This window comes from Adelges cooleyi, unplaced genomic scaffold (assembly GCF_023614345.1).
Source record: "Adelges cooleyi isolate 19-005CV unplaced genomic scaffold, UGA_ACOO_1.1 ACOO_flye_CR_arks_rails_tigmint_CR_PRNA_21, whole genome shotgun sequence".
Lineage (NCBI taxonomy): Eukaryota > Metazoa > Arthropoda > Insecta > Hemiptera > Adelgidae > Adelges > Adelges cooleyi.
The window spans coordinates 903,873-931,373 of NW_026095871.1; the positions used below are offsets into that span (position 1 = coordinate 903,873).

At 27.6% G+C, this 27,501-nt stretch overlaps 3 protein-coding genes across 9 annotated transcripts; 1 reads left to right on the forward strand and 2 right to left on the reverse strand.

Moving 5' to 3' along the window:
- Nucleotides 1-1,321: 1,321 nt before the first annotated feature.
- LOC126834607 (transcriptional regulator ATRX homolog) lies at nucleotides 1,322-18,003 on the reverse strand. Of its 6 annotated transcripts, XM_050566661.1 has the most exons (28): nucleotides 17,848-18,003; nucleotides 17,549-17,785; nucleotides 16,659-16,780; nucleotides 16,008-16,112; nucleotides 15,776-15,909; nucleotides 13,771-14,767; nucleotides 13,597-13,679; nucleotides 13,093-13,280; nucleotides 12,894-13,013; nucleotides 12,516-12,643; nucleotides 11,846-11,991; nucleotides 11,191-11,382; nucleotides 11,062-11,131; nucleotides 10,336-10,458; nucleotides 10,120-10,251; nucleotides 9,570-9,686; nucleotides 9,106-9,266; nucleotides 8,731-9,020; nucleotides 8,480-8,655; nucleotides 8,075-8,290; nucleotides 7,706-7,805; nucleotides 7,176-7,350; nucleotides 6,916-7,113; nucleotides 6,146-6,323; nucleotides 5,341-5,508; nucleotides 5,011-5,275; nucleotides 4,145-4,215; nucleotides 1,322-1,509 (listed from the first exon to the last, which is right to left on the reverse strand). In XM_050566661.1, the coding sequence occupies exons 2-28, from the start codon at nucleotides 17,604-17,606 to the stop codon at nucleotides 1,426-1,428; spliced, it is 4,797 nt and encodes a 1,598-aa protein (XP_050422618.1). In that variant the 5' UTR covers nucleotides 17,607-17,785; nucleotides 17,848-18,003; the 3' UTR covers nucleotides 1,322-1,425. The 6 variants fall into 6 exon arrangements, with proteins under 6 accessions (XP_050422618.1, XP_050422619.1, XP_050422621.1 ...); XM_050566662.1 differs by having other exon boundaries at nucleotides 11,062-11,128; nucleotides 17,549-18,003; XM_050566664.1 differs by having other exon boundaries at nucleotides 8,081-8,290; nucleotides 17,549-18,003.
- Nucleotides 18,004-20,273: 2,270 nt separating this feature from the next.
- LOC126834613 (uncharacterized) lies at nucleotides 20,274-21,444 on the reverse strand. Of its 2 annotated transcripts, none has more exons than XM_050566676.1 (4): nucleotides 21,275-21,444; nucleotides 21,067-21,181; nucleotides 20,727-20,978; nucleotides 20,274-20,640 (listed from the first exon to the last, which is right to left on the reverse strand). In XM_050566676.1, the coding sequence occupies exons 2-4, from the start codon at nucleotides 21,167-21,169 to the stop codon at nucleotides 20,486-20,488; spliced, it is 510 nt and encodes a 169-aa protein (XP_050422633.1). In that variant the 5' UTR covers nucleotides 21,170-21,181; nucleotides 21,275-21,444; the 3' UTR covers nucleotides 20,274-20,485. The 2 variants fall into 2 exon arrangements, with proteins under 2 accessions (XP_050422633.1, XP_050422632.1); XM_050566675.1 differs by having other exon boundaries at nucleotides 20,278-20,643.
- A 111-nt stretch (nucleotides 21,445-21,555) lies between these two features.
- On the forward strand, nucleotides 21,556-26,847 carry LOC126834609 (ATP-dependent DNA helicase Q4). Its single transcript, XM_050566666.1, has 14 exons — nucleotides 21,556-21,745; nucleotides 21,851-23,066; nucleotides 23,166-23,302; nucleotides 23,374-23,482; nucleotides 23,674-23,903; nucleotides 23,988-24,242; nucleotides 24,314-24,613; nucleotides 24,694-24,805; nucleotides 24,875-25,050; nucleotides 25,180-25,491; nucleotides 25,799-25,958; nucleotides 26,103-26,289; nucleotides 26,357-26,483; nucleotides 26,545-26,847. Exons 1-14 carry the CDS (start codon nucleotides 21,653-21,655, stop codon nucleotides 26,788-26,790), a joined length of 3,660 nt encoding a protein of 1,219 aa, XP_050422623.1. The 5' UTR covers nucleotides 21,556-21,652; the 3' UTR covers nucleotides 26,791-26,847.
- Nucleotides 26,848-27,501: the final 654 nt, after the last annotated feature.

Genomic DNA, 27,501 nt, shown 5'->3' on the forward strand with positions numbered 1-27,501 from the left:
GTGTGTGCACCTCTATACTTGGCTTTAGAAAGAATCCAAATTTTATTATTTAATGAAAGACGAATTATTTAATAATCAAATACTGGATCTATTTTAACGCGATTAAGTTTTTTTTTAAATTTAAGTAGATGTCAAATGTCATTTACCCTTTTTAGGACCGCTACTGACAATGGTCTATAATTATTGTTGTTATGGGGCTCGGTTGTAATAGAGTGTAACTATAATTTAAACCTGCGCATGCTTTTGATTATTTAATATATTTTATTAGTGAATGATAATCAGTTGCACATTGCGATTTGCGATAACGAATGTAATAATGGAAAGATAAGTAATGTTAAATTAATAACTATTAAGAATATATTACGCATTATATTATTAAACGATATCAATTTAATTATAACAAAAGCATGTATGTGTGTAATGATAGGCGATGGCACTAAAATAATGCGATAATTATAATAAATAACTGTATTTTATTATGGGTAGTGCTTATAAAGTGTAATGTCCAAAATACATAATATGTAATAATATAACAATATAATAAAATATGACAATATTATTGTAAATAATTATAAGTTCTTACCTTTGTACTATATGAATGTAGTAAATCGCAAACGACTTTTATATAAAATATGTACCAAATTACAATACAAACGTTCGTCTAAAAATACTAGGTAACGAATCAAAGTATTAGTCGGTAAAAAGAAACAAAATATTTTGTTTCAATCCATACTTGACTGATAGACTAATGGTCAAGATGAAATTGTCATAACTTGCAGGGATAATCCAAGAGATCAACATTGCAACTAGAATTGTAGTGAAACAAATTTACAATGGTTCTATCGTCTAGTAAAAATTATACTTAAATACACATTCAAATTTGTTATTACATTAATTAAATACATTTTTCCTTAAAAAGTCGGATTCATTCTCCAAAGTACACTGAACACAAATTGAAATCTTCTTTCGATTGGTCAAATCAGCTTGTTCTAGCTATTTCCATCAATAATATTCCCGTCTTTTTTAAATTAAGGTTTATTGGAATTTGTTTACTAAATTTTTGGCTGAATTGACCTTTCGAATCATCCCTGTAAATATTAGAAGTTTAAAACTCTTTATAAGGGATCTTTTTCCCAACCCAAAAATTGTGTCAAACCATACAATTGGTAATCCGGTCAAATTTCTCCTTTTACAATTCACAAGGGTTATGACTATAAGAGTGCATGGTAGACAATTAATGGTTTCTTGCTCACCCAAAGAGTTGGCTTAATATGTATTACGGTCGTTAAGTTCTCAGGTACAAAAATAATTAACAACTCGATGACAGAAGAACATAATATTATAATATAGTGTTATCATTTATTATTCATTACTTCTTAGTTAGGGCTTAAAACTAAGAATTTTAAAGTATAAAAAATAGAAAAATCATTTTGGTATAGTATAATAATGTTGAGTATTCTTCTTTTGAATTATCATTTGGTTTATTTGTTGCGGAGGAACTCGAGGAAGCTAAAAAAAAAATATAACGAAAATATTTTAAAAATACATACATTTTATATTCGTTCCGAGTAGAAGTAAATACTAAAACTTTATACTGAATAACAGAATTGTGGTAATACATTACTATTAAAACATATCACACTTAGATGGCTAAAATGATAAAATTTAGGTAGGAACTAATTGAGCGACATAATCTAAATGCTATTGTAGTGTTCTATAGAAAAACGAGTAAATAATTTATAATTCAAACTAATGAAGCGAAAATCACTATTGTACAATTTTCTAATAAATTTATAACATTAATAGTTGGCTGGTTTTATCAAAGTTTGTTATCTTAGAATAACAGCAGATCAGTAAATACATTTAAAAATAAACAATTATAAAATTCACAGAACTACCTAATATTTAACGACCTTGGTGTTAAAACCCAACTGATTGTCATAGATGGTAAAAAAAAAAAAATGGAAATTTAAATATTTGTATAATAGTATTCTATACACAATATGCATTGACATAAACTTAATGATTGATTATTTACAAAGTATAATCACTATTAAAAATATATTAATAATAGTTTAGTTGTGCATTAGTAACACGTTAAATATTAAAAAATTACAATTATATAAAAAAAAATAAGAAATATAAAATTGTCATATGTTTATGGATATCCAGCTTTTCGCGCAGACTTCACTTGATTTAACTTGTCATTTAGTTGTAACAAAGTAGCTTGAGGGAACTATAGAACATATAAAATGAAAATGTAAAATTACACAGTTAAGCGTATTTTGCAACTTAGATGCGAGACAAAATTAAATAGTACAATTGAAGTAACAGAAAAATTTAATTTATTTAATTTATTGAGTACCAGAAAAAATGCCAGCAGTTGGGGTGGTCATAGGTTATTAGAAATTATTATAATAGAAAATAATAAAAAAATACTTTGATATAAATCTATAGAGGGTAAACAATTGTTAGGTAATGTTTAGTATTGAAATAAAATGATTGCATAATTATCTATATTTTAAAAGCATTAGATATTTTTAAAGCACTTTGGTATAAATATAGTGTAGTGCTTAAGAAATTTGTTTAAAGCACAAGTATTTGACCATACTTATTTAAGGTTAGTAACAACTATTGGGTGGCATAATATTTTGTTAATTAAAAAATTGTCTACAAACAAATAATTTGCAAAAAATATAATCTTAGTTTTTAGTTATACTTTGATCAATTATAATCTATTAATTATTAACTATTACTATTAATTATTGGTTATTACTTAGTTTGTTTAAAAAGTCTTCTGTTGTTGTGCAAGGGGAAATATTAAAAAAATAATTAAGCAGACCTGGTCATGGGCAGTAGTCTATCTATGATGTAAAAAAAAATGCATACGTATTCTGTTAATAAATAAAAATGGGAGTATTTTTGTTTAAACAAAAAATTACCATATTGACAATCAGTTATTTTTAAATAACATTAATGCTAACATTGATTAATCAATTTTTATTTAATCGCTTCTTAAAAAGGGTACCTTATAATTGATTAATGTATTTAGCTAATAACAATATTTAACTTAGATTAGTTGCATCGAGATCGCACACCTTACAGCTGAAAGCGTATAGTAATATTTGACTGGTTACTGAAAAAAGTTTGAAGATTACATCATCTTTAAATAAGAAATTCGACAATATTGCGTACACACAAAACAATAATATGTAGTAAAGGTGAATGAAAAGAAAAATCGACTAGGACATGCCATAGGAACGTAATAAATATGTTGAAAAAAATGAAAACAGCGAGTGATTAAATGTTTAGAAGTAATTATTAATAAGTGAAGTTTTATTTGTGAGGGAAATAAGGAGTTATTTTAGTTCAAACTTAATTGGATGGACTTATATTTATATAATTATATGTAGCAGAAGAAAGACAAGATATTTATAATGAAATGGAATTTTTTAGTTTATGTGAAAAAAATTTTTTTTAAAAAAATTTGAAAATCATAAAAAATGTAAGATTATGCTGTAGTAAATAATTTTAATGATGAGAGAAATAGAAATTCATTTGTAGTGTAAAATAATTAAAAATATATTTTAAACACTAAATAGGTTATTTTTTGAGTCAGAAATTGATAGAATGCAAGGATTGTATAATTTGGTCTAAACTACTAGATTATGACAGAATTGGTGGCGATAGTAATTCATTTTCAGTAGAGCGTAAAACTTAAAACAAACAGAACAACTATAATAATAAGAGTGGTTCAAAAATAATGAATTACTTCTGATGAACTAGCAAAGTTTTAACTTGTCCAATGACAAAAAAAAACACATCATTGTAAATACATAACTTCTCAGCTTCAAAGCAAAAAAATAATGTAAACTATAAAATACTACCAAACCAATATTAAGTCAACAATTTAAAAGTACCCTTAAAGAAAAAGCAATTTAATACACTGTATCAAAATTAAATTTGAAACAAATATGTTGTGGTCTGACAGACCGTTCGTCAGTAATTAATGGTAATACAGCTATTTTTTTTTCCTTTTAAATTAATTTAAGTATTTAATATTTGTTTGATCAAAATTCATATGGTCTGGTAGATCCCATGACAGTAATTATGTCATAGATTTATATGTTGGTAAGCTACTTACTAGATTTTGTAATGTGTTGAACAGAGTCTCATCTTCTGGTGATGTATATAGAGGTTGAGCAGGCGGCATACCTAAAAAAATTTCCCAATGTATAAGTTCATGCAATATGTTTAATAAATTTAAACAAAATCCTTGTTCCTTGTTTATTAAGCCAAGTTATACTACCAACCACATAATTGTATGTGATGCAATGGATATGCATTCAATTTAACTGGAAAAGAGGGGCGATTACCATTTTTTAAATAATCGGATTTAATATCATATTTATTTTAAATAATATAAGTTGCACAAAACATTCGTGATATATTTTTGAGTTTGTCAAAGTGAAATTTTGCGGTTAATAATTTCGTAACATTTTAAAGTAGTTGTTACTAAGTTAAAATAGTTAACTCTGTAATAGGAGCAGTTTGTTTGTTGAAGGTTTAAAAGTTTAATAAGAAATAATTCTGTTATAGACCTTAAAAAAATTATCTCTTCACTGTTTAGAAAAAATTTAAAAAAAAATGGTAAAACATCACTAAAATGATATTTATCATGTTTGAATAATTGCCTTCATATATTAATGTTGAATGTTTAAAAGAATATTAGGTTCAGCAAATTTTCTTTTTTTTTCTTTTTCCCATTCATTTTGGAATCCCCTTATTATGTCACTTTAATGAGGACTGTAAGATTTATCTTAAACTTTTTAAGATCTTCTAAAAGATGTATATAAAATTGGGGGTAAAAAAAAATAGATTATAGTAAATGAAACAATATCATTTATTATTTTATGACAATAACTAAAAATTTAGTTTGAATTTTTAATGGTATTTAATGATAATTAACTTTGCTTAAATTAAAAGAATAAAATAACAATGTTTTTCTACCTGGAATCAATGGTATCCCTAAAGGATGAGGGACTAATTGAATTGGGTTTTGAATATATAAATTATTTTGATAAGGATTTATTGGATTTAATATTGGTGGTGGCACATTAAGACCCTTCCTTTCTCTTTCATATTCATCCCATGCGGCTAGTCGATCATTTTCATCCAATCCTTCATCCTCATTATTTTGTAATAATGAATCATGCTCCAAAATATTCATAACAATATCTTTGTGTTTCAGAATCAATTCAGCCATTAGACGATCCTGAAATTGATATAATGTAATGAGTGTATGATTATATATGTACATTAATATTATTTAATATATACTTTTGGTAAATTTGGTATATTAGTTTCACTAGTTTTAGGTTCAAATTCGTAAAGTTCTTCTTGATCTCTAGCATTGAAGTGGCGGTCAATTTGGTGTTCATCAATAACTCGGAATGCCATTGATAGTTTTGATATTTGACGGTTATATATTTTATGCTCCATTGTACCCTAAAAACATGTTATTTTTTAAATATATACTAAAAAAAATAACGATAATAATGACACAGCAAAAGATAATCAGTTTCTTTGCATTCTTTCCATTTGAACAGGATTGTTTTATTGAAGTGTAAATAAATATTTCTCGATATCAAATAAACTCTCGCAGTTGGTGGCTGAAAACTCCAGTACCAATTGCTAGACAAGTCTTGTAGGCGGAACTACTAACCACCAGTTTTTTTTTTATGCCAACATTAGTTTAATCTCCATAATAAGTGGAATTAGTATAGGGAGATAAACAACCAAAGGAGTACATGGATAACATAGATAATCGAGATGGGAAATTTTTCTTGTCAGCCATCCTGTCATTAAAATTAACACACTCAGAAAAATAGGATGCGTGAATCAGCTTTGATAAAGATATCATGAGGATTTTTCATTCTCTCATATAATTTAAATTAACACTACTCCTCCAACGTAAGTAAATCATACTGTTAAAGATTGAAAAATAAATTTATAATGTTGCCCTGAATATTTGCGAAAATTGGCTACATCTATCGCCGAGATCTCCAATTATATTATCTTAAATTACTTTTTAACTATAGAATTAAATATGAAATATATTTTTAATTTTTAATAAGTTAGTTACCTCTGAAACAAGTCTATAAATGTAGCATGGCTTATTTTGACCAAATCTGAACACACGAAATATACTTTGAACATTTAATGACGGATTCCAAGAGACATCAAAGATTATGACTCTATTAGCAGCAACTAAATTGATGCCCAAGTTAAAAGCCTTCGTTGATAGTAATAAAAGACGCAATCTGAAAATAATGGCAACCATGAATTTAGTATGTGATAACATACAAGTATTGAAAAACATCGCAAATAGTTTTAATTTTATAAAACAAAGAATGCATCATTATCTTGGTTATATTAATAAGATTCATCAGAGGTAAGTCAATATAATTAGTACATGAGACAAGAATTTAAAATTAAAAACTGTAAATTACTAGTTAGTAATTAGTATATACTGTTTACTGTGTATGTGTATATCTATAATATAATAAGTTCAAAAGTAATTAAAATATAGAAAATATCACTTATCGTCAATATTATGTGCATCAATTATTACAAATTTTTAAGTGATACGTACAAATTTGTAAGTTTTAAAAAATAAAAATTCATAATACAAAATATTAATTTGTGTAAAAAATTATAACATTTTTAAATAAATTTTGTTTCAAAAATTTTTTTTTTTTTGAGATTCAAGCAACTCAAAATATGAATTAGTTACATTTTTTTTTATCAAGCTAGATTAGTCACATATAATTTAGGCTCTACTGAATATACTTTTTTAATAAAATATTGGTTATATTTTTCTCTAACATATATTCTTAAGAAATCTATAATTACTTAGTATTAGAGGTGTCATTAAATTTTTGACAACAGTCTTCTCTAGTTTTCACAGAAACAGTACCATCAATTCTGAAGAAATCAATACCTTCATTCCATGATTTACCATAAGGGGCGCCTTTGTCTTCTATATCTTCAGCATTTTCCAAAAATTCTTGGATAACATCAAGAGTATTTAATGACTGGCTAAACAATAATCTGTTGACATAAAAATATTAAAAACAATGTTAAGTCATAATAATAAGTATAGATTAACTAACACTTTATCACCAATCTCTTCACACTCTTTTAGTATTGAGAACATCATAGTAAACTTGGCATATGGATGAACAATTTCTATTTCTTTTTTTTTTATAAATGGCTTCCACCAATTTAAATAATCTGAACTCTTAGATCGTGAAGGTCCAGCAATCATAGCTTTTTCATCTTTATCCTCTAAGCATATCAAAATAAAATTATTAGAAAAGTTTAAGCTGTCAATTTACGATAAATAGTTTACTATTATTCATTTATAACAATTTGTTTTAGGCTTCAATGCAGAATTGAGAAGGTAGTGTTTTAATAATGTTTTATTTTTATTTTCTTCAAGCGTAATTTTAAGCGGCTCTCATGAGATGGTTCTTAACTAATTTGCTATTCGAGACTGGTTGTCAGTCCGTCGTAGGGGAAGGTAGCTCCTTTTTAAGAGGAAATTTCTCGCCTGGCAAACGGGTGTCCACCCGGTGACAGTGAGCGCCACCTGGCCACTCGTCCTTATGTATTATATAACTAGGCATCTAATAAAACTTACCTTCATTCTCTTCAGTTGTGTCTCCTACATCAGTACTAATTATTACATCATCAATAAAACTTGATTGTAGCAGTTTATTTAAGTTTTTATTTTTTTGTTTCTAAAACATAACATATAACATAACTTAAAAAAAAAATCGTTTTTACTAAAAGCAGTATGACAAAGGGGTTGACTCTACAATGCTTTTACAACTAGTCAAAGTTTAATACTCTGTCGTTGGTCATTTATTTCTTTGAGCAGCCAACTGTCAAAAAAAAAGAAATGACCTGATGTAGAAGGCAAAGAGAAACCACTGTATCAAACTACCATACCAGGACACAACTTGATTTTAGCCTCCAAACAAAAATAACTTGCAATAAAAATGCATACTTTTACATTTAACTCAGTTCTCTTGGTATACAATTGTAATAACTTTGGATGGGTCCATACTAAATAAAGCATAGTATAATTGGTAAATAATTCAGGCTGTCTGAAGTTTGCCAAATATTTCCGATATAGTTCAATTTGCACATCTGATAGCTTTAAATATATGACATACTCATGTTTAGGAGGCAAGTACGGTGTAAGTACATTGTAATCAAATCTCTAAAAAATAAATAATAATTAATATAAATTAACGTATGTATTCCATGTGTATACACATATAATTGGAAAAAACTGAAAAAAGATAAGATAATCGGAGAGTTTTGTTAGGAACAAATATTATGTTATAATTTTACACATAAACGTAATGATAACGTTTTTCAAAAACAACAAATTAAGTATTTACTCTACCTGAATAACTTTTTCTAGAGCTTTATGTAATACATGCGACTTTCTTTTCATTATTTTTACATCATAACTAGTAGAATCGGAATATTGACCATTTTTAATTGGGTTTATAAAACGATTGGTAAATTCTTTAACTGTACCTAACAAATGAGGCATTACGAATTGCACCATACAATAATCTAAAATTTTTAAAAATGATAGAATTAACAAAATGAAATAGAATCATTACTTAGGAATTATAAAACAATACATACACTCTTTTAAATTATTTTGCATTGGTGTACCAGTTAATACAATTCTTCGAAGAGTTTTCAAAGTTTGAAATGATTTTGATAGTAAAGATTCATGATTTTTTAATAAATGACCCTCGTCACAAACTACCAAGTCAGGTCCTGGATCTAGAAGTCCGCTCTTAATACCAGGGTATTTATTAATACGTTTATAGTTTATAACCGATCTAAACTGGCTGTAACTTGTAATTAAAACACCATGTTCACTTTTCCATTCTTCTATCCTCTTTTGTCGGTCTTCATAGGTTTTAGCACTAAAAAAAAAGTTTTTTTCATACAAATTCTATTATACAAACAATCACCAGCATGCTTAACTATTTTAAAATTTGATTTACTTACTCAGCTAGATTTATAACCAAAAACGTCTGCTCTGAAATATCATGTAACCATTTTTCAAATTCTCTACACCAATTTTCTATTGTATTATGAGGAGTTATAATCAATACAGTTTTAACACCAATTTCCGGATAACGAAATAATGTGTGCACTAAAGTAATAATCTGAAATAATATAATTCATCTATAAACTTAAAAAGTTACTTTTGACTACATATTTGAACTTATCATAATTAAACAATTAAATGATGTTTCAACGTTTTTCGTTACCTATTTTAAAAAGAAAATTATTAGTAATATAATCTACATACTAAGAATTGTTTAAAAAAAGAAGTGGTGCATATTACACAATAAAATAATCTTATTACAATAAGGAAAGGAAGCGAACAAACCTAATTTAATACATATATCACTGTTCTAAAAACTAATTACATTTTTTAAAATTTTCTTAACACAAAATAAACTTACTTGTAATGTTTTACCCAAACCCATACAATGAGCAAGTATACATCCAGATCCATTTGTAGTTTGGGCTCGTTCTAAAGACTCAAATACAGATACCCATAGAAATTGTACACCTTTAATCTATAAGTTGTAAAGTATTATTTGAGAGAGCACTTGTTCTGTTGTATTATAATACAATCAGTATTTATGAATGTGTTAAAACTTTCGTGGATTTATATAATAATTGAGTAAGTTTCGGATGTATCCACATCACATGTTTTATGCCGACGTTTCAGACTCTTTGCAAAGACCATTTTTAGGGTAATAGTGGTCTCGACTGTTCAAATGCCGTGACCAGTATGACCATAACTGGTCGCTTTTTTACTGGTCACAGCATTTGAACAGTCGAGACCACTATTGCCCTAAAGATGGTCTTTGCAAAGAGTCTGAAACGTCGGCATAAAACATGTGATGTGGATATATTCGAAACTTACTCAATTGACAATCAGCACTACCCATTAAAAATTGAGATGAGTAATATACTCGTTACATATCGATAATTAAATGTACATACCTGATGGTGTTTCAACATTTTTACTAGATCAGGATGAACTGTGACAAGTTCTTTTTTACTTACAGGATCAAAATCTAGAACCAATTTTTCACAAGTCTCCATTTCTAGTGGTAAATTGAATATTTTGTTATACTAAAAAAAAAATGTTTTTCTAAATTTAAAATGTACGTAAGAAAAAAGTTGACTAATGATAAATAACAACAAGTAGTTCCATACTAATTTTTGTCTTTCTTCAATTCTTTTTCTACGCATATCTTCTTCTCTTAAAGCATTTTTAGTTAGTTCACTAAGATCAGTCTTTTTAAGTATACTGCGTATATTTTTACGCCCATTCTTAAGCTATATAAAATCAAAAAAATACAATGATAAACTGCGATAAAAAAATATATAATAGTACATGTTATTTTAAGTATGGTAAAACAGATAAAATAATTTAGGAATATTGTAAAATTCATTAACTCCTAAAATATTATTCTACTTTTTATCATCCTAACATTGAAAATTAAATTTAAAAAAGAAACTGTTTATCAAGTTGCAATACATTTAAGTATAATTTTTAATTTAGCAATAACCTTTATTTTTAAGAAAGCAATATTAATTCCTAGGCACAAAGGAAGCGATACAAAACATTGAAAAAATGATTGACCTATTTCTTCAAAATTATCAATATCCAAACTTTTTGTAAAGAGGTTTACAGATAGAGAAGTACATTTTTTTAAGAATTAAAATGTTTTCTCTAAAAATCAGTTTGGTTTTATGAAAAGTCTAATAGGTGTTAACTTGTCACATTAATATAATTTTTTTTTGTGTATGTATTGTTGTTGTTATTGACAAATTAACAATTTTAATTATTATTATAGTTTTTTTTTTAATAAGATATATGTACGAGGTTTAATAAGTAAATACATTTTTTTTTATAAAATTCTAAAATTTTGTACTCACAGGTGAAGAGCTATTTTTTCCAGAGCTATTACTGTCAGAATCATTGGTTGATTCAGAATCTATTACTCTGCTAAAAATATAGTCATTTAAACAAATTTAACTTGAAGTAAATGATTAGTTAATACTTACAGTCTTTTCTTTTTTTTTCCGCGTACAATATTAGTAGAATCACTACTACTTTCTGCAGAACTATCATTGCTAGAACTGTGACTAGATAAAATATATGAAGATTTTTTGGCAGATCTAGTATTGCGCCGTTTTTTGGGCGTGTGTTTGAATAGTTTTGACGATGAATCTGAATCACCTGATGATGAATTATGTCTAATAAAAAAAAAAAAATTGTAAAATTAAATAACAATTTGGATTGAAATAATTTATAAATAATATAAAATATCACACTATCCATACTTAAACAGGTATATTAATTAGTGATTTAAAATAACTCATATAATATCTATAAAGCAAAATATTTTTATTACACCTAAAAGAAATAATAATAAAAACGTCACAATTTACGGCTCAGTGCTATAAGGTCTTACTGGAGGTATCATGTTAACATTGCAAAAGATGTTGCCTACCTCAGCTTGTACAAAGCTCTGCCCATTTGGGTTTTATTATTTCTTAATTAGTTAATTTGTGTCTATGAGTGTACTTCTTTGAATATAATTAATAGTATGTAGAAATTTATAAAGCAACAGATTTTATGCTAAAGGTAAAATATGGAAGCTATCGAGTATTTTGTTTTTGGGTAAAATATTACTAATAATTATTTTAATAAACGCACCTTTTTACTCCACTGTTATTATTTTTCATATCAACACTCTCATCACTTAAATCGCTATCACTTAACGATGGCATGTGAAATGGAGAAAGTTTATTTGTTTTACCTTCATCAGAATAATCTTCGTCGTTTGATGAATGACGCGTACTCTATAAACATTTTTACATATATTGAATTACGGTTTGTTAATATATAATAAAGAAAAAATTATTTAGGATCACTAGTAAAACATAAATATTCAATATAGGTAACAACACATTGTTTCTTAAATAAATTTGGTAATTTGTTTTCAAATTATAATATTTTTTCTTATACATAGGATGTATCACAATGATTTAACAAATTATATACACAAAATAAAGAAATTTAAATTAAAAACTAATAAAATAACACACTATTTGCGTATACGTATTTCGGCAACAATGTTCATTCATGTTGTAAATTCATGTTCAGCACGAACGGCAGACTAGAAAGTTTATATATATATATATATAGAATGTATAAAATCGTACACGAAAATGATAAAAAGTTGGTTTGTTCCCACAGGTGGCCTTTTTTAAAATTTGCTAAAATATATTTGTCACAATAACCATAAGTCGGGCAAGGAAATATTTTTCTTGTCAAATTTGACTCCTTAATAAAAAAAAATAGATGAATACTTATGTATACTTACGTTGTTGCTATCACTTTCTAAAGAGTTTACATCACTGTCAGTATCTTCTTTTTCTTTTTTTTTACGATTATACTCTTTTCCACGTTTATTTAAGAACGATTCTACAACACTTTTTATAGAACTATCATCTATAAAAAATAAATGAATAATAAATACAACATTTATTGTTATAGGAGAGTTATGTTGTAAAACACAAAAATAGTAGTATGTACAATATTTAAATATTAAATGCAATATTTTATACATTAACGTGACATATTTTTAAAAAATACTAACGTTAACATAAAATTGGGGAAAAATGTTGAATAGTTTTTAACACTAGTTAGTATTTATTTTTTTTAATTAAAAAATAACTAATTATGTATACAATTATTTTACCACTTTCATCTTCACTTTTTTCAAGTTCTATTAGTGGGATACTAGTAGTGCATTTCATTTCCTTAAAAATATCATGTACAGGTCTTAATATATTTGTTTCGCTTAAAGATGATTCAGTATCTAAAATAAAATATAAATTTAGAAACTATAAAGGTAAGAAAAATAAAAAAAAACTACTTATATAGTAATATACATATACCAATTTCATGTTCATCAATGTTGTTTATTATGTTATCCATTCTTTCATTAGAGTCATCTTCTTTATCATTTAAAATGTTTGTATTATTTTTGGAAAGGAGACTTTCTTCTTCATCAGAGTTTTCTGTGTGATTTTCTTTGCTTTTGTTTGGTTTTCTTTCTTTTTCAATATTTTTTAAGCAAGCGAGTCTAATAAAAATTTATTAATTTATTATACAAGAAAATATCTATAATTGTGGTAAGAAGCAGTGCTCGAATTGGGAAAAATTAATTAAAGAGAATGTGATACTTGAATGATTTTGATATACTTTTAATCAGAAAATAAATGTATTCGATTAATACAAAATACATACAATTATGTTGCTTTCATAAATTTGATACAACCCGACTTAGCCTAGGTAAGGCATAAGTCTTCTGTCTAACAAGTACAAGTGAAGATTTCCACACATCCATGGAACTGCTCATTTGAAAGCTGTTATTACTTACAGATACAATGTAAACATACCTATCGTTTTCTTTTTCATCGTCAGATTTTTCCTCTGTTGATCTACGGGAGATGTGGTTTACTTTTGATATTATTTTCTGGTCCTAAAATATGCTTTATTAATTACAACACTATTCGGTATTTAACAAAAGGCTAAATTAAAGAAATATATGCAGTATTCACGTGTCTTTTTACATTTAATTTTAGTTTTGTTTGGTTTTTCTCTTCTGTTTTTTCTGCTTCATCATTATCATCCTCAGATAATATGTCATCGTCAAAAAAACTTGATGGGTGAGATAGTGGTTCATCGAGATCAGAATGGTCACTATTTGAGTTGCAGTTCTTTTTTTCTAAATATTTTTTTATTTCACTATCGTCTAATCGGTTAAGAACAACAGTGACAATACTTCTATTCTGTAAGGCTTCTGTTTCATCATCAGATTGTACAGGAATATTTGTATCTAAATCCATGTTGTCTGATTCAGGTAAACTAGGCAAACATTCATCAGTTATATTTGTATCTAAATCCATGTTGTCTGATTCAGTTAAACTAGGCAAACATTCTTCAGTAGTATTTGTATCTAAATTCATGTTGTCTGATTCAGTTAAACTAGGCAAACATTCTTCAGTAGTATTTGTATCTAAATCCATGTTGCCCGAGTCAGGTAAACTAGGCAAACATTCTTCAGAAATGTTCTTAGAACTCGTATCACGATCAGTAGAATCTATACTTTTTTTTATTATTGGGTTTAAATTTGATTTTGAGCTTGTTAATGTATCATCCACTTCAACGTTTTCAAATACCTTATCATTAATAGTTCTTTCTTCAGATTTTAATAGTGATTTAATAATGGATAATACAACAGGATTTAAATGTGTTTTCTGATGAAATATTGTCTTGAGATTAGTTAATGTAGAACATGTATTCTCCAATATTTGTTCACAAATACGAATAAAATGACTTATGTTCTCATTACTAAACGTATTGTTCTCGTCAGTCTGCCTAGTGAATTCCGATATATGTTCTGTTACAGTCATTTTAAACGAACTGCTTAAAAAGTCTAAGCAAATACGATCTTTCATTTTAGTAAAATTGATTTCATTTGTATTAGTTTTAGCTTCTTCCATTAAGTAGTTCCTTACGAATTGTTCATCTTCAGATTCATTCACCATAAGTCCACGAGATAAATTTCTGAAAGAAAATAATATTATAAATTGATACTATACTCCATTCAACATAAGATTGAACTGCTTTCACTCAAATAGACTGAGCTGCCAAACACTGTTGGAACCCCCTCGGCGATCACTTTAGGTTAATAAAAGTTAAAAACATTGCATCTCAGTACCCAGTAGTTTATGTGTATACATTTTTTAATCAACCATCAGACTATATTAAATTTGTTTATTTCTCTTTCTTTAGGGTGGTATTTTTGTATAAATAATTACCACTCAGCTTACTGTGTGGTGTGAAAATGCAGTTCACTCAATATACAATTAAAGTGTTGTCGCGGCCGACGCGAAAGCCTTAGTGTGAGTTTATCTACAAATTTCTACAATGTGTTGTATATGTATAAGTTATAACTGTAAATTTTAGTATCCATACTCTATCCCATATAAGAAAGGTAGTGAACAAAACCCAATCACATCACTTCTGGCTGCGCAGGGGAATATGAGAGTAAATCTTGGTTTCTGCACACTACCTTTCTAATAAAGGATAGAGTACACTTGAGATATTGTACTGTCTTATTGCCTTTGTTGTAAATTTTAATATTATTTCTATTATAATGATTAAAGATATATTAGTTCAATTAGGTTTATTGATAAGTAGTTAAAGTAATAAGAATAATAGTGTTTTGTACATATTATTTTTTAGCAACAGTCAAATTTTAAAATAATTTTTCTGTTATACAAGAATGAATTGTAGAAAATTGATATCTTAAAAAAGAATCCAAGGATTCCATTGTAGAATAAAATAAAAATTGTAACTGCTCATTTATCACTACTTCATTAAATTATAGAAAATAAGTACCTAAATTAAATATTAAATTACTATATCTAGATAAAATAAAAAATTAACACTTTTACATCAATAGAAATGTTTGATAGTAAAGATAAATTTTATAAGAGATATTTGATAAAAAAAAAAAAAAAAAGTATATTATAAGTTCATTGGTTTTATTGTCAAAAGCTAGTAACTTACAGTTGAGAAGAAAATACTTTCAATACAATAGCAGCTTCAGCTCTTTTTTTCCATAACAGATTAGGTTTACAGTTAAAGCAATGACGTAAAGCACAACTGGTTACTTTTTCTAGTTTATGATTTTCAACACATCTCTGGAATAAAGCCATAGACCATTTTATTTAAAACATTAATTCATAATTTAACCATTATTGAAAAATTTGAATCTAAAATGGTAATACAAATAACTTACATTGCAAACATTAAGTTCACATGGAGAACAATTTAAAAGATTCTGGCTTGAATAGCATAATATGCAACTGTACTCATTTCCTTCACATAGCTTGTAGAAACAATTCTGAAATTTAATAAAAACCAGTAAATATTAATTTCACTTTTAACTGAGTTAACATAAATTATCTAGTAATAGAGGGACTGTATCAAAGATTTAAAAACCAATTACAATAAAACTAAATTCATGACTAAATAAACAGGCATGATCGCTAGATAATACTGCACAAGAAAATTCCTTCCCTAACTCGGAAAAAGAGGTGTTACCGTGCTAATTTCTTATTACAACATCGTCCATGACTGGGGCAAGTGTGCAAATGAGCAAAGATATGAAGAGTTTGTAATCTAGTGATCATGCTTGTTTATTTAGTAATAACTACATTTGTGGTAAACACTTATATGTCAATACTAGACTCTGTCATAATTTATGAGGCTGTTAAATTAGGGTAACAATTTTAAATAGTGAAAAACAAGTATTATCATTCTACACTATAGTATTTGACATTTTAGAGTTGACCATAAATGTTAAAATATCACTTTTTTATTAGTTTGGTTACATTTACGTTCCTCCGATAATAGACCCTCTAGGTAACTGTACTATCAAATGACTTACGTAACAACACAAAAATAAATGGATCTTATGAACCATTATCATCTTTTTTACTACAATTTCCTTCATTATATTGTTGTTGCATATTGTACATTCAACGTTATCATTCCAACACTTAACAACATCTATATAACAATAACACAGAATAAAATAAATATACAAAAAACAAATTATGTTAATATAATGTAAAATAATATATTATCTAGGTATTGTTAATAATAATTAAAGTATTGTTTTTTTTTTTAAATACTTATTTTACGTTAATAATACAAAGGGTCAAGAATTTAAAAATATTCTAGCACTCATTCCAAATATATATTTTTTACTTAAAAAAATTGTAGACAGCCATCACCCATTAATATAATTTCACACTGGCCTAAGCTTAGCTCATCTAACTAATCTAAGAGTATCGAAAGACTATTTTTAACTCGGCAACAAGTTTTGAAAAGAGAGCTGTAAGTTGATTATTCTCTCATTTGACTATGTTTTTAAAGCTTCATAACCACGCAAAGATAATTTATAGAGATTTTTACAACACATCATAACAATGTCGATATCGGGTTTTTTCTCTTTAAATTAACTTTCTAAATTGTTACTGTAGTCTATAATAAAGTGCTTCTACAGCCACATAAATACTTGAAGATTAAGTAGATTTGGTAATAATTTCCTCATCTTCCTAATGTAATTATTAACAGTTGAGCTTAAGAAGCACTTCAATGTTTCAATAATCTATTAAAAGTTCTAACCAATATATTTCTGATAGTTATTAGTCTCAATTTAATGATCTAATCGTTTCCATTTGAATCCCTTTTAACTCCTCAACAAATTATTAGCTATTTAAATAAAATTATTGACATAAAAAATATTAACAATTAAAAGTCAGTAATAATTACCTCCATAGTTTAGTGTTCGGAATTCTTTTTCCTTATCATTAAGATATACGGTATTCATTTTCACTAAAGAAAGTAGAAACACAAAACGCTATTTGAAAATTTACAATTAATATAGCTATTTCATATTGTTATTCAAAAATTCAACTACTACAGTCAACCAGTTAGCAGTTTTAATGCAATAACGACCAATGTCAAACTGTAAATTGTCCACACATTGTACACGTAAAGAAAAATACACTAGAAAAAAGTACAATATTACAAAGAAGAAAACGTATACGTTAAAATATGTGGTTGCATACAAAATTCAGTGTAACTAAAGGTAAAGTGTAAAATATCAAGAACAAAATATGAGTTAACACATATTTCCAACGTCAACGGTGGACCATCCAAAACACAAAATAACACAATGAAAATCTATGGCTCCAGTCCGCTTACAACTTTCACCGCGAAATGCGATTTGTTATCAGTACCACAGATTATATGAAAACAGATTGTTCACTCTCGATGGAAACAAGAAATGAGCTGATAAGCACTCCACCGAAACCAGTGTGACCATGTCAGCCGGAACGAATTTATCGAACTTGTATTTACCACAAATTATATGATTATTTCATATAATTTGTGTATTTACCATATTTAATGTTAAAAAAATAATAAATGTTATATCGGTAATAATTTTGACCCCGTCGACAACACTCAATCATTATCTCAAAGACATTTCATTATTACACACTGATATATATATATCAGTGTTGGAAAGAATGCATTTATTGGATTTCATTCCTTTTTAGAGGAATGCAATCATGAATGCATTACATTTAGTTTTAAGGAATGAGGAATGGGAATTAATTAATTTTATGTCGGAATGTGAATGAATTCTAAAAAAAGAAACACTTCATGGCTATTTAGTAATTTTTAATTGACTGTAATTTACTAATTTATATTTAATTTATGATATATTTTATACATTTTTTCATAGCAAATGAACAGATTGATGAACAATAAATAATCAATTACTAACATTTTTTAAACAGTTTTAAAGGAATTAATTTTCTGAAAAAACGAATGTCTTACATCAGATGAATCACCTGTAGTTTATACAAGGTGATCTCTTGGTTGACATTATTATTCTGACCAAAAAAAATTAAAATTATTAAAACATATATTTATATTTAAATTTGTTTTCATTCATAATACTTAAAATAGCATCTAAGTCTTGTATACAGTTTGCATTTTCAGAATAATGGAAATGGTTCTGGCAAAACATTTTTTTTAAACGACCAAAAATGGACTGGTGTCGGATTTATATTATTCCCATTTCCCACCCCCTAGAATGGTTACAAGTTTTTTTTGTTTTTAAGCCATAATTTTGGGACCTTTAAGTTGAAAATTTGTCAGTTGTTAGAACTCATATAATCTGTGATATAGGTATGTTAACAAAATTAAGGGCTGGGAATTATACTTCATCCAGAGACCAGACTCCAGTATACTTGTCCATGAACCAGGTGCTGGTGCTGGAAATAAGAAATTATGTCTCACTGGTAGTATTAATCTATAGACAAATGTATAAATAATCTATAAAAAATAAAATAATCTAAAAAAAAATATATATATATATATATGTATATCAATACATTAAATATAGTTATATTGATATTGTAATACATAAAAAACTAAGTACAACTGATCTAAAATCAATTATGTAATAATAAGTAATTCAAGAGAGAGAGTGGAAAAGCCTTGACCGTAAACGACACTAAATTGTGATACTAAAGTAGCGCAATAACTAAGCAACAAGATTATTGTTTATTTTTATAATTATATTCATTTAGTCGTGTTCGGACGAGATTATTGTTTATTTTTATTATAAATTTCGTTCGGACCGCGCTCCGATGATGTCTGTCTGTCTCGGTCCTGATTGCCCTCTTTCCTCTTCTTCGGGTAAATGTACTCTTCATTGACCAATGCATCTGCGTGTATTTCGACGTTAAGTTCCGAATCTGTTAAACACAATAAATGGAAGAGGTATCGTGAAAGAAAGAAAAGAGGACTTCCGAAATCTGCACCTAAAACAGCAGCTGAAAGATGTAAAGAATACCGATTGCGTAAAAAACTCAAAAAAGCAGTTTCTAACGAAAATAATGTATTAAAACAACCGAAAACCAATACTGAAAATGTAGAGAAAGCCGATTGCATAAAAAACTTAAAAATGCAGTTACTACCGAAAATAGTGTATCAAAACAACCGAAAACCAATGCTGAAAAATGTAAAGAACGTCGACAACGCCAAAAACTTGTTAAATTATCTCAAAAAAGACCTCTCGATGTCAATGAAAATGTTGATGTTCCTAATAAACTACTAAAAACTAACTACGCTCTTACTGATTACGAATTTGACCAGCGTTTTCGAAAAAACCCGTTGGATCACGTTTGTGACAGAATTAGTCCTACGTGTTACAATATATTATGAACAGAAGATGTCACAAAATTCAAACTGTGTGGTACCTGCAAAGAGTCGATTCACCTTTTTTTTTTTTTTCTGAATCATCTTCAATTAGTTTTTATAAATAATTCTAAGATAGAGAAAATTTGAGTTACTCTTTTGAAAATGTATTTTTAATTTAATTTGTACTGTGAGAAATAGTATTATTATTTTTAGATAAATTGGTCAATGCATTAGTTGGTGGTATATTTTTTAATTAACTGAAATTAATGGGAGATAATACAGAAATTTCATTGTTTAAGATCATCTTTTATTACACTTAATTTGTTTATTTGTTTGTACTTGCTTAAAATATTATAAATAAAAAAACTAAAAAAAACATATTGTATCATGTAAATATAAATAATATAAACTATCAATAAAATAAATTTGCTATAAATAAATATAATGTCATATAATATTATTATTATATATAAATGAAAAGTTGTAACCAGGTTATTTATGCATCATCATTTGCCTGACTCTCCATCTTAACTGATCGCGATTTTTTTCACCTGGTACTTTATGGTTGCGCCATTCTGATTGGTAAAATTGGTGCAATGTTACAGGATCCATTGGTCTTTTTCTTAAAATATTTGTATATTTTGGATCTGCTATAATATAATTTAAAGTATAATGTAATAATTCTAAGCATTTAAAGTATTCAAAGAAACCATTATTAATTATTAAAACTTACTATTTGTTTTACTGGTTTCTTCTGTTTGAACACCAACAGACAAAACTGATTTTGGGCATGTTTTTGTTTTTGGATTTGGATAAGACAACCGTTCAAATACATTTTTATTTTTGCTTATACAGCATGGATTTGTACAATTATTTTCTGGTAGTTTTTGATTTGCGTTGAAATATTTATTTGTATTAATTTTGACCGATGATGTATTTTCTTTGTCTTTATGTTTATTTTCATACTTAATTAATTTCTTCAAATCTATTCGTTAGGCAAACAATAAGATGTTAATTTAAAATTAGTAAACAGTGTTAACATAATGTTTGTTAAATTGAAAACTTATGTGTACCTTTTATAAAATTTTGAAGTAAATATGGTTCAATGTTTTCATAACCTAATGCTTCCAAATGGCGTTGAACTTCTGCTGGGTCTACATCCATTGGTAATGACATTTCTTAATATCTCTAATGAAATAGAAGTGTCTAATTTTTGTTAAGTAATAAAACAACTGAAAAATGAAATTTTTTGTCGAGACTAGAAAGATATTCTATACTTACATGATTTAAAATATCTAATTCAAACATATAAATCTATATATTACTATTATATTATTATTATATCAAAACTTAAGATAGATATTAATAATTTCCATAAAAATGTTTAATAATCTAATAATTATTACGACAATTGACGGTTAAATTTAAACGGTACAAAATATAAATTACAAGGCATCTGTTCGACGGAAGATAACATTTGTAAGATACAATTATGTAAAGATAAATATTATTGTCGTTATCAATATGTGTGATGTGGTCACACTGTATTCTTTCTGTTATTCAAAAATCAAATCTCCAAAAAACAACTGCCTTCAATCATCTATTCTGTGTTTTACTAGTCAATAGTTTAATAGTTATATGAGTTAAAACAATTAAACCATGGAGATAAATGACCCGTACGTCAAGTACAAATTCATTGTAAAAAAATGGGAAAATAATTTTATAAAGAGCAATAGCAGAAACCCAGGAAAGGTAAAATATTTTACTTTAATTTATATGTTATTACTGTATATTTAATTAAATATAACTTTATTTATCCAGATATTTATTAAACTCAATTATTTATTTTTAATACAGGAGGATATTAAATTAGCTGACGAAAAAGTTAAATATGCTTACAAAATGTATTGGAAAATCAAAACTTCATTGCTTGAAAAGAGTCTGTTAGGCGGATTAGACGATGTTGACGATGCTACAATTGATGAAAGTATGTTTCTTAATAATACGAATGAGCCATCAACAGGTAACGAGCTAAGTGTTGCAGAATCGTCAACGGAAGTTAACAAATCATCTGTTTGGGGTGAACATTTAAGTATTAAATCTAATCCTGTAAAACAGGTTGTCGCTAAACCAGTTGATAACAGTGTTTCAGTGAAATACTCTAAAAAGCTATTTGATGGCTGTGATTTTAAAAAAAGGAATCCTAGAAAAAGTTTAATAAAAAAAAAGTCCAATGAACTTAATTGCTCTCAAATTTTAACTGAAGAAGTTACAAATGTACAAGAAGACAGTGCTTTTCACGATGATTCTAATTTATCAGCAGTTACCGTTGATTCTGATGTATCAATTAATAGTACAGTTAAAGTTTCAAATATTTCTTCGTTTATATCGCAACCATTGAGCATGTTACAGAAAAATTTGAATACATCGGAGCAATCTCCCAAATTAGTTACAATTGGTAGAAAAATAGATGAAGGTTGGTTAGAAAGATGTAATGAAAATAACTCTAAAGTAACTAACTTGAATGTGGTCGAACATGCTTCCAACCCAGTAAAAGAGACTGAAAGTGATACTGATATAATTTATGAGAGCGATAATGAAACTCAAGATATACCTTTGTATTCATCTCAACGAATAAAAGCTCAAGAAGTGAACCATGAAATCAGTGAGAGCTGTAATAAAGAAGAACTTAATATGAACTCTACAAACAGAAGCGCAAAGAAACGCTACAATAGTGATGATGATTTAGAAGATTCAGTACCGCAATCAAAATTAACGAAATATCAAGATAATGAAAATATTAAATTGTCAAAAAAAGACAATAACAAAAAAATGTCGTTGGAAAATAAAGTATCTAGCGGCAAAGCGAGTGAAAACTTTGTGCGATTGGATATGAAAAGAAAAATTTATAGCCGTGGTAAGAGATCAATAAAAACAACAACGTACAAGAAAAAACAATGGAAAAATAGAAAGAAAGAATTAGGAGGAGACTTCTCATCTACGGAACGTTCATCGTTATTGAAGTGTTTTAAATGTGGCGATGTAGGACATTATTCTAAGAATTGTCTTAAAAGTGAGTTGAATAAAATATGATACTTTATGTCCAAAGTATTCATTAATGTACAATTCTGGATGTTATACTTGTCTTATACTTGGATGTTATGTCTTGTAGGTAACGAGTTAATACCATTAGAAGATATCGAAGAGGATGAAAGTCCTTTCCTTACTCTTGAAGAAGCTAAAAAACTAGCTGTTGATAAAATAGATAAAGCTCATAGTAAAAAATGGAACAATCAGTCAATAATACAAGTAAAAAATGTCTTAAGTACATTTATAAGTAACAATTATTTAATATTATAAAATTATATTTAATTTTACAGGCTGAACTTAATCAGGCAGTCGAACAGCCTCAGCCCTCATTGGATGACCCCTTAAGATCTGAAATTGTTCATCCAGTGTATGATCTTCGTGGAGATAAATCTATTATAGGTACCTTTATGTATATTAAGGGGTGGACTTAATGAACTACAAAGTGGTTTTTTTGGGGAAGGGGAAACTTTTTTCTAGGGATCTTAGAAAAATTGAATTTTAAAAGTTTTCATTGAAGTGTTCATAATTTAACTAAATTATTGAAAGCTATAAAATGATTCATTCTTGTGATTTTTTATTGAAATTTTAAGATACTCCAGATGAAGTTTATAAAGCTCTCGAGCTATTTGGTCATAAAAGCTTCCGTCCTGGTCAAGAGAAAGCGATTATGCGTGTTCTCTCTGGTCTTTCAACTTTAGTTACATTATCAACGGGAACTGGAAAATCGTTGTGTTATCAGTTACCGGCTTACCTTTACCATAAAAAAACAAAATGTATCACTTTAGTAGTTTCTCCTCTCATATCGTTAATGGAAGATCAAGTAAGTTTTGGGTGCAGACAAATAAATGCTACATGATTTAACTATAATTTGTTACTATATTTTAAAAACCCATTTTGTCCTTAGGTTGGAGGCGTGAATGCTGTAAATTTAGCTTGTCTTCATAATAATCAAACCCCTAAAGAACGTGATATTATTATAGAAAGAATGACTAGTGGAGAATTATCAATCCTTCTTGTTTCACCCGAGGCCATTGTTTCTGGTTTCAACACTGAATGGTTGTCGAAACTCCCTCCTATAGCATTCGCTTGTTTAGATGAAGCTCACTGTTTATCTCAGTGGTCACATAATTTTAGGCCTTCATATCTTATGATTTGCCAAGTAAACATAAAATAAAAATATATATAATTCATTTACCTTTTGTATTTATTGACTAATTTTTATATTTATAGGTTTTACGAGAAAAATTTGGTGTAAAAACACTTTTAGGACTTACGGCTACTGCTACCATCTCAACGGTTTCGAGTATTGCTAGTGAATTAAAGTTAGACGACAGTTCAGATGCTGTTATTAAAGACACTCCTCTACCAGATAATCTCTTGTTGAGTATTTCCAGGGATAAAGGCCGCGATAATGCGTTGATAAGTTTGTTAAATGGAGAACGCTTTAAAAACTGTAATTCAATAATTATTTACTGCATTAGACGTGAAGAATGTGAGCGCATTGCGTCTTGTATTCGTACCACTTATCAGGTAAAGTCAATAAATTGTTTTGTTCAATTGTTGTTGTGTATTTAGTATTAAAAAATGGAATTGTTGTATTTATAACATAGTCACAACACACCAATAACGGTAAACGAGGTCAATTGTCTCAAATTGCCGAGCCTTATCACGCTGGGCTGACAGCGGCAAGAAGAAAACGGACACAAAAACAATTTATGGATGGTATTTGCAGTTTAATATTTTCAATATGATTCATATCTTTACATGATATTTACATTATTGTTATTTTAGGTCATTTAAAAATTGTGGTGGCAACCGTTGCTTTTGGTATGGGAATAAATAAATCCGACTTGCAAGGCATCATACATTATAATATGGCAAAAAGCTTGGAAAGCTATGTACAAGAAATCGGGAGAGCTGGCCGTGATGGAAATGTTGCTCATTGCCATATGTTTTTGGAATCTGAGGTAAATTTAATAATGCTGCATGTATTTTGTACATCCAAATAAATAATTGGAATTACATATTGATTATTCTCGTGGACCATCATAACGAAATAAACATAAATCTATAGAAAAAATATGTTTTTGCTGTAGGGAAATGATATAGCCGAGTTGAGTCGACATATATACGCTAATTCTGTAGATCGTGCAGCCATTCGTAAGCTCCTGGAAAGAGTTTTTGTTCAGTGTAAATGTAAAGGAGACGAGTGTACAAAACATGAAGTGGCTTTCGAAGTTGAAGACACTGTGTCGAGTTTGGATATGAAACAGGAAAATATTCAAACACTATTGTGTTATCTCGAATTGGACACAAATAAATTAGTAAAAAATTTGCCATTATCGTATATTCAATGTAAAATAACTAGCTATAAAGGACCAGCGTTTTTGAAGCAGTTATCAAAAACGGTAAGAAAATATTGTGTTTACCGATGTAATTATAAAGTATCATTAAATAATACAATAAATTTAACTTTATTTTCATTTAAACTTATTTTAATAACATTTGACGAATGAAAATAGAAATAATAATTTTAAAACAGGTTATTCAAAACAGTTAAATAACAATGTTTGAAATTATAAATAACAAATTATTATTTCAAATAATTCATTATTTACAAATAACAATTGGTTATCAGTTATTTAAATAAAAAAGGCCCAGGTTTAATTTCTGTTTATTTTTAATGTATATTTATTGTGTATTTATGTTTTTTAGTGTCCACCACTTGCTGTAGCTTATGCTTTGAAAGAAAAAAGTGGAAAATCTGTTAGTCAATTAAATCAATTTGATTTTTCTATTTTCGAAGTTGCAGCCGCTATTGGGTGGGACAGTGGAATAATAAAAAAAGAATTGAAAAATTTAGAATGGTCAAATAGTAAGTTAATGCGATAAAGCTAAGTTAAGGGAACTGTAGTGGAATTAATATTCTTGAATCTTCATTATTAAAGAAACTAATATTAAGATCATTAGATTTAGAACGGTTTGCCTCATCACTAATCTAACATTTTTACTATCATAGAAAATGGAAAATATCAAAAAAGCGGAGTGTCAGTTGAATTTTCTTGCCTTGGCTTCAGAGTACTTGCACCTGGTAATATGACTGCTGAACAGTTGGACTCTACACTTTGTAATCTTTATCAAAGAACTCATCAACAAGAAGCTAAATCCCTTGCCGAGCTGCAGTTCTGTTTCGAAACATTTATGAGGTACTAACAACAATTTTTATCAATTTCAACCGGTCTTTTATCTTATTTCGTACGTTCTGGTGTTTAGTGTGTCAACGGCTTCATATTCAGAGTGTTGCGATGATGTAGACATCGAGTTGTGCGAAAAACTGAAGAAACATGTAAGATTCTTCTTTACTTCGGACAACCTGACGATGCTATTGGAGAAAAAACATGTAAATTAAATAATTTATACTTATTCAATTAAAATGTTTTATTAATTCTCTAATGTTTTAGGATGAAGTGATATTAAATATACAAGAAGAAACTCGAGTAGCGAGTGACGTGAACCGCTTGTATAATAGTTATATTGATTGTAAATTTACCGCACGGGCTATGGCAAGAATTTTCCACGGAGTAGAAAGTCCCAATTTTCCAGCATATGTTTGGGGACGATCACCTTTTTGGCGAAGTCATATTAAAACTGACTTTAATGCTATATGCAAAATAGCTCAAAAACAAATAATTTCACGTTTAAAATGACTTGACTAACCATAAGCATTACTTTATTATTATTCAATTTTTAAGAATATTAAATAATTTTTTTTTTTATTATTCATGTGTGTATGTTAAAGCAATAATTTGTACCATAATAGTTTTAATAAGTTGACTATTTTCAGTTTCTCTACTATTACGAATATATGTTGTGATAATTTTGTTCACTTATATAGATATATTTTTTTTATGATTTTTATTGTATTTATTGTCAAATACCGAATACAATACTTTTTTTTGTAAAACCGGGCATTTTAAGTCATACCATACTATGACTTAAAATATTTTATTTGGAAATAATATGAATATGTTGTAATTATAAAGTAGTATAGAGATTTATTTATTAAATGAGTTATTTTTAACATTGTAGTACAAAATTAATTATAGTTTACGTTAAGGTATATTGTTACATTTTATGATGTATTTATCGTTTAAAGTAGAAATAGTTGAAATATACGAACGTATACAATAATATAATAATTTATGTATTTAATGTTTATAGTCGTGGTAAGTTGTTCTCGATTGATCAAATCGACACATTATCAATGATTCCGTGAGATGGTGAGACGGAAGAGGTCGACATTTTTATAGAGCATTATCTAAGTTATACATGCCTCTGTCCAATAGTCTACCTCCCTTTATAAAAGAGGGAAGTTTTTTATTTTTATAGTTTAGGACTTGAGGAGCTTAAAATTAAAC